An 8,101-nucleotide genomic window follows, 5' to 3' on the forward strand; every position below is an offset into this window, starting at 1 on the left:
AAATTAGCCATAATTGGAGTGCACATTACAGGCTTTAAAACGGTAAAATATCGTCAATGAGATTTTGAACATGTTGATAAAATTATTTGAGTTAGTAAGAGTTTTTTTGTATGGATGCTAACTTACTAATGCAAATGACTCGCGTAGTGGAGAGTGGTAGGCGGGGAAAGTTAACCCAAAATAATAACTGACTGCAGCTCTGAGAGAAAAGGGTTATGTAGTTGTTAGTGACCTGATGAACTGATGACTGGAGATGGTACTAAATTGAAAATTCTTTACACTATAACGAAATATTTTGGTGCTGTATAAATGTAAAATTTGATTTTGTCTCTGTTAGCCATTACATTTCCAATTGCACTGATTTTTTGTTCAGTGTTTATTAGAACGCTGGGGGGGGTGGCACCGGGGGGGGCAACGCTGGGGGGTCGCTGGGGAGGGGTGCCAGAGGGGGTGTTCGCCCAGGGCACCAAACAGGCTAGCCACCCCTGCTCACATCTGATTGCCATCCTATCAGAGGAAACACCTGACTCTAATGTCCCCTTTAAATTAACTGATAATCTTCGAAGTTTGCATAGTTTTTCACACACAAATATGTGTAACATTGGACTGTTTTCCTCAATCATGCCTTTCATAATTTTCATACAAGTTCTTTTAATGGTGCCTATTCCTTTTGGTATCAGAATATAATGAAGCAATGTAATGTTCCATATACGTGAAATGCAGAATAGCCAACAATCTAGACTTTTACATGTTTCAGGTTTACTGTCCGTGAAGAAACTGCTGGGGAAGCTGAAAAGTTTCACCACCTTTAAAAACAAAAAGCTGAAGGAAAGCAAGAAGGTGGAGAAGTGGATTGTGGCTGAAGGTTTGTCTGAATGTTTAAAGTTTTGTCTTTATTTTTTACTGATTATCTTCTTTTTCCTTTCTTTTGGGTAGATTTGAATTGTTCCCTTTAATTTGAAACAAAGAGTGCCTTCCTGTTTTGCATAATTTGTGATTCAATGAATATCTTTAAATTACATTTTATTTTATAGAAATGGAATTCCTTTCCTTAAATCCATGTACTTTCCTTCCAACAGAGCAAAAGCTTCCATTCAGTTTGAGTTAACTGGTAAATGTCAGGTTGAATTCTATCTAAAAGTCTAATACTGTAAATCACTTTTGTTGGAAGCAGTGCAAAACTTGTCTAACTTTAGGATAAATTATTTAAATTAATTTCTTCTTACATTTCTTATATGATAAGATGACACTATAGGGCAGCCCTTCACACCAAGAAAAACACAAAATAGCATTTTTTTAGATAAAACAAACAAAGTGGAATATACAAAAGGGGAAAAACATAAAGTACTATCTTAAACGATTTGAAAGTTATCTACCTATTGGTGGCGGTTCATTCACTTGTCCTTAGGAGTAAAACATGTAAACATTCCTTTCCTGTCATCTGTTTCTCTGCTCTAGTTATACTATGGTTTCTTCTCTTCCCTCTCCTGTGGTTGATTGTTTGTCTTTTCTCCTTCTGAGTTTACACTCAGCTTGCCTCTAGCACAGCGGTTCCCAACGTTTTGTATGCCCTGCACCCTTAGAAAATGTTTGATTCCTGTTCACACCCCCTACAAAAGTAATATAACATTTGAAGGTGAAAAGTCAAATTTCTAATTTTTGAGCCACAAATTGAACCCAATGTAGTACTCCGGGTAAGCAAATTGAACTCATAAAGATACATTTTTAACTCAGTACATAAAATGTAAGTATAATTTGAGCAATTTACTTTATAAATCTCAGTAATCTTGTAAATGTGTTCCCGTAAAGCTTAAATGATTAACTGATAATCCAGAGGTTGAGGTTATCCACAAAGGATCACACACTGTGATGAAAAAACACATGATTAGTAGATATCCTCCCAGAAGTAAAAGGGACTACAAAAGAGGTACTAAGAGATTTGGAAATTGTAGAATGAGAAGTGCTGCAAGAATCCTGATGAGGGTGTGGAAATATGAACACATTTCACACCAATCCTTCGGTCACTTCATTGGCTCCCTATCCACCTCCATATCGAATACAAACTCTGTCTGCTCACTCACCAGTGTATCCATTGAAATGCTCCGCAATATCTGAAGGAACTCCTAATACTACAATCCACTGCAAGAAACCTCCGTTTTGCAAATACCCACCGCCTTCGCCTCCCTGTGACGAAACTTCATACAATGGGTGACCGAGCCTTTGCAGCCGCTGTTCCATGGCTCTGGAATGCCTTACCAGAGAGCCTAAGAACAGAGCAGACTGTGGGCTGTTTTAAAAAACTGTTTTAAAAAACAGCTAAAGACTTTTATATTTAGGAAAGCATATTAACAAAAATGCTAAAATTATTGTTGTTTTATCTCTGTTTTTATCTTGCTTTGTCTTTGTTTAAACTTTTTATGTAGCACTTTGAGATTTACTGCTAATGTAAAGTGCCCTATAAATAAAATGTATTATTATTATTATTATTATTATTATTATTATTATTATTATTAAGTGTTGCTTAAATTAAATAGGCTAAAATCAAACAAATCAGCAGGACCAGATAACGTTTATCCTCAAGTTTTTAAGGAGGTTAGCGAGTACATGCAGTATATAAAACACGAATATTTTTAGGAAGACACTGTGCACTGGGGAAATCCGAAGGATTGCAAAATGGAAAATATTATCCCATTATATTAAAAGGGTGACGGGCAGATCCAAACAATTATAGGCCAGTAAACTTAACATGAACCACAGGTAAGTTAATGGAAGGAATTATTAAAGGAACAATTGAGCAACACATGACAAAACAGGTGATTTTCTTAACAGACAGCATGGGTTCAGAAGAGAGAAGTCATGTTTTACCAATATGCTGGAATTCAATGAGGAAGCAACAAAAGAATATGATCAGAGTGGTGCATATGATATTAATTATGTTGACTTTCAGAAAGCATTTGATAAGGTGCCACATGACAGGTTGGTAATCAAACTAAAAGTGGGAGTTCAGGAAGACACAGACACAGGAAGTAGAGGGTGATGGTGTGAGGAACCTTATCAGAATTGGTTAAAGTTATGAGTGGTGTCCAGCAGGGGTCAATGCTAGGGCCGCTGCTATTTTTAATACATATAGATGATGATTTGGGTAGGAATATATATATAACAAGCTGGTTAAGTTTGCAGATGATGCCAAGATACGTGGATTGGCAGATCATCTTGAATCTGTTGAATCATTACTGAGGGTCTTGGACAGCATACAGGCTTTGACTGATTTATGAAAGATGAAATTTAATGTCAGTAAATGTAAAGTATGACATGTAGGCAGTAAAAATGTTAGGTTTGAATACACAATGGGCGGTCGGAAAATCAAGAGTACACCTTATGTGAAGGACTTAGAAGTCATAGTGGACTCTAAGCTATCGACTTTCAGACAGTGTTCAGAAGCCATTAAGAAGGCAAACAGAATGTCAGGTTATATAGCACCTTAATGTGTAGCATACAAGTCCAAGGAGGTTCTGCTCAAGCTTTATAACACACTGGTGAGGCCTCATCTGGAGTCCTGTGTGCAGTTTTGGTCTCCAGGCTACAAAGAAGACATAGCAGCACTAGAAAAAGTCCAGAGAAGAGTGACTAGGCTGATTCAGGGCTACAGGGGGATGAGTTATGAAGAAAGATTGAAAGAGCTGAGCCTTTTTACAGCCACAGACCGTGGCAACCACCCTCGAGGTTTATAGTGTGTTTCCTAACCACGTCTTCCTTGAACATCGCAGAACTTTCCTCCTTGCACTGTAGACCTCACTACATGCCAAATGAGACCTCCCCTTCTTCACTCACCCATCCACCCTATTGATCAATGCTACTCTTTATGCACCCCGCTGACACCTTCTGCTGGGGGTCTTCACTTGCATTAACTGGCAAGCTCCAAACAGCATGGCTGGACTCCGTCTCAGTGCTGCACAGAGCACGTACTCTATATAACACATTAGCATACCCTACTCACTACAGTATTAATATCCATGAATAAAAAATTATCAACAAATACAAAAAACAGAGCCAGATAATTTTCTCTTTTCTATAACATCACCAAATATCAAATCAGTCAAAGCATTTTTTAGATTTTGGGGTATTTAGTTTTTCTGTCAGAGCAATTGTTTTTACCCTTAAATATTGATATTTCAAAATCTCTTTTCTTGACAGATACCTACTACCCTAGATGTACAAGCCTGCCAACTTTCAGTTTTTATATCAAATGAAAATAGTGTTTTTATTGATTTGTGAGTGAGTGAATGAGTCAAGGTTATTTTTTATTTTTTTGCATAAAAATTGTTTCCTTTGTACATGTTTCAGAATTGTCTGCTATGTGGTTGTTATCTCGAACTGTTATACCAAAATTATATTCACTGTAGAATCACAAATAAAGTAAACCTTTCTTAAAAATGTTATTTTTTGGAAAACAGAATTGGAAGATTGATTTTTGTGTACTTTGTTTAGGAGGTCACAATGGAGGTTAAAACATTATTATTCTTATAAACTGAAAGTAGTAACAGACATGCCTTATTGTTTGTTGTTGTATGAGTTTATGTCAAAGGAGTGAGTGACTTCAAACATCTGAAACAGCAGTGTAGTTTTTTCAGTTTAGATAGCAGTGTGATAAGGTCACATTACTGAACCGTATATTTAGCTTTAAACAGTCAGGATTTTTAAAGGCATAAAAAAGTTATTCACAAAAATGTTCTTTTAAAATATAGTCAATCCTTAGGAGGTTTGAGGAATAACATCTTCTGCAAACTGTAATTAAAGATTCTTTTAATTTACTAGACCTAACTCTGATTTAAGGATTATCACTTTTTAATATAGACTATTAAAAAGAGAGTATGCATTTCATTTTGTAAAGGTTTTATATGGACATTCATTTATTTGTCAAATAAATTAAAATTTAGCAGGTTTGATAGTGTTATGCTATGTTATGTTAACGTTTAGTTAACATTTTCTTCAGTATCAGAATACATTATCCAAATATCTGAAGTCATAGATTCCTAATAACAACATTGTATAGTTTGGCATTTTGTTGTCACATGTACAGAGCACAGTGACATTCTTACTAAAATGTATGACAATGCCACTTCTCATCACCATGGTAAACAGGGATGTGTGAAAATAAACAACTTAATTTTAATTAATAGACAACTGATATCAGCTTTTCTGCTGTACACCTTCCATCACAGAGTAGCATTTGTTAAAATACATTTGTTTGTTGAAGCATTCATTGTAAAGACTCTTGCTCCCCTTAACCATGAAGTGGAGCAAACAGGTCTAAAATGGCTAGACAGCGTCAGACATCTACTTATAGACCATCACAATAGGAAATAAAGTGTGGAAACTTGAAGAATGTTCACTTAAAAAAGAAAGTAGAACTCTCTTTATATACAAAGGAGAAGGAGAGTTCTCTCAGTCATTGTGTTACAGCAAATTCCCCTACTGTCTGACAGAACAGAATAATTAAATTAATACTTACTACAACAACAACAACAACATTTATTTATATAGCACATTTTCATACAAACAGTAGCTCAAAGTGCTTTACATATTAAAGAATAGAAAAATGAAAGACAAAATTATAAAACAAAATAAATCAACATTAACATCGAATAAGAGTAAGGTTCAATGGCCAGGGGGGACAGAAAAAACAAAAAAAACTCCAGACGGCTGGAGAAAAAATAAAATCTGTAGGGATTCCAGACCATGAGACCGCCCAGTCCCCTCTGGGCATTCTACCTAACATAAATGAAACAGTCCTCTTTGGATTTAGGGTTCTCACGGAAGGGCTTGATGATGATGATGGTCACGTAGACTTCTTCCTTTTAATCCGTCCATCATTGTTGGAGCATCATGAAGCTTTGAGTAGGTGGAGGTGGCGCAGGCCACCACCACAAAGAAACCGGAAAAAGAAACAGAAAAGAGAGTAGGGGTCAGTACGGATTTTAGAGCCACCATGAATAGTTATTTTGAGGAAATTGAACAAATAGAGTATCAGGATTAAGTTAAATTAAGATTAAAATGAAGTTATAAAAAGGCCATGTTAAAGTAATGTGTTTTCAGCAGTGTTTTAAAGTGCTCTACTGTATCAGCCTGGCGAATTCCTATCGGCAGGCTATTCCAGATTTTAGGTGCATAGCAGCAGAAGGCCGCCTCACCACTTCTTTTAAGTTTTGTTCTTGGAATTCTAAGGAGACACTCATTTCAAGATCTGAGGTTACGATCTAGGTTACTAGATTATCAGGGTGGCATGGTGGCACAGTGGGTAGTGCTGCTGCCTCGCAGTTAGGAGACCTGGGTTTGCTTCCCAGGTCCTCCCTGAATGGAGTTTGCATGTTCTCCCATGTCTGCGTGAGTTTCCTCCCACAGTCCAAAGACATCCAGGTTAGGTGCATTGGCGATCCTAAATTGTCCCTACTGTGTGCTTGGTATGTGTGTTTGTGTGCACCCTGCGGTGGGTTGGCGCCCTACCCAGGGTTTGTTTCCTGCCTTGCACCCTGTGTTGGCTGGGATTGGCTCCAGCAGACCCCCGTGACCCTGTAGTTAGGATATAGTGGGTTGGATAATGGATGGATGGATAGATAACCAGTTCATGAAAGACTAAATGGATTTCTCTTCAAATATTATGATGAATTTTAATAACTCTGGTTATTTTGAATGTAGATAAAACAACCATTCTGGAAGAGTGCAATCATCTGGGAGGAACAGGAAATTATCCCATGAAGAAATCAAACAGCATTGACCTTGTCATGAACTGTAAGCTTCAACAAAACATTCTCAATATTTTATACAACATAATTATCATACAGCTGAAAATGACAAAACAGTTGAGGACTAATTTGCTTAAATTTCCACTGATTGTTGATGCTTTGAAATGACTTATTTATTTTTTCTTTTATAGTCTGAAGCCGCAATAATCAGAACATTATCTGATTATTGACAATCTCATCATGGGAATTATCCAGCCTGAAATTATACTTGCCATTTTGCTTTGTAACCGCATGTTTCCTGCCTCATCTCTGTGATTTGAAATGCAAGTGAGACATCTCTGGCAGCTTCACATTAAAAGTAGTTCAGCTACAGTTCAAAGTAAAGATTAATATGTGAAATTATGCATTCTCGTCCTTATTGTGAGAGAAAACTGCAGTTTGTTCCATCTGAAAATCGATATGTGTAAGCATTGATACTGCCAGTGCACAGGGTTTGAGATATTTAGTTTTAAAAATGGTAAAATTCCTATACTGGGGAAAAGGATTCTCTCTCCTCTTTTTTGCTCTTACGCTGGCTGTTGGCCTTCCTCTCTTTCTCTTGGTGGAGGTTGAATTGAATTTAGTTTTGTTAAGTTTGACTTGTTTGCATGGAATGTTATTTGCTTTTAATGAATTCAGTAATAAAAAAAATCATTGAACTATCTGGCTCCTCTGCCATATCTTAGTATTATTAGTCTATTTTCATTATAGCCTTATTACTTAATTGATTGATGATATTAACAGTAGTTTTAAAGCTTTGTGATTAATAGTTGCCAAATCAAAACATGACGTAATCAAATAGATTAATTAAACATTTATTGAAACCTAATTAAAAGAAGTGCCTGGCTATTAGACATATGTTATTTGCATCATTAAGTAAACGCAGTGTAGTCACATAAATACAGTATCATATGTTTTAACCTCATTTAAATTCTGTATTCAATAATCCAAAAATAAAAATCTTAACCTCATTATTTTCTGGTCCTTTGTCTATCTTTGGTATTGTTACTTCCTGATTAATTGACCTACAAAGAATGATTTGTGTGGTAAAATCATATTGGTTATATCATGTCTTTGCTATTGTGTTTTTGTGAAAGTTTTTATTTCTGTTTACGATTTCCCATTTTCTTTACACAGTTTGCTCCTAAACATGATTTTGGCTGCCATGAAGGAACTTTTTTCAGCCTTCTTAGACTTTTTCATTTGTTCTTTCAGTTGCATAAGAGAAAATTCTGAGTATGTGTGTATAGTCGCATTGCCTGGTAACTGCAATATCTTTACGAAGATAACTGACGTGTAGAAGGAGGAGCCAACAACTA

The 8,101-nt window shown here is 36.1% G+C and overlaps 1 protein-coding gene across 5 annotated transcripts in view; it reads left to right on the top strand.

Annotated features, from left to right (window-relative positions):
- Positions 1–7,753, top strand: part of LOC120536903 — a 405,177-nt gene extending 397,424 nt beyond the window's left edge. For all 5 annotated transcript variants that reach the window (XM_039765454.1, XM_039765455.1, XM_039765456.1 and 2 more), the window contains 3 exons: positions 758–865; positions 6,697–6,789; positions 6,935–7,753. In XM_039765454.1, coding sequence (XP_039621388.1) covers positions 758–865; positions 6,697–6,789; positions 6,935–6,939 — 206 coding nt within the window. In that variant the 3' untranslated portion in view covers positions 6,940–7,753. The remainder of the gene's footprint in view (positions 1–757; positions 866–6,696; positions 6,790–6,934) is intronic.
- Positions 7,754–8,101: the final 348 nt, after the last annotated feature.

This window comes from Polypterus senegalus, chromosome 10 (assembly GCF_016835505.1).
Source record: "Polypterus senegalus isolate Bchr_013 chromosome 10, ASM1683550v1, whole genome shotgun sequence".
NCBI classification, from domain to species: Eukaryota; Metazoa; Chordata; class Cladistia; order Polypteriformes; family Polypteridae; genus Polypterus; species Polypterus senegalus.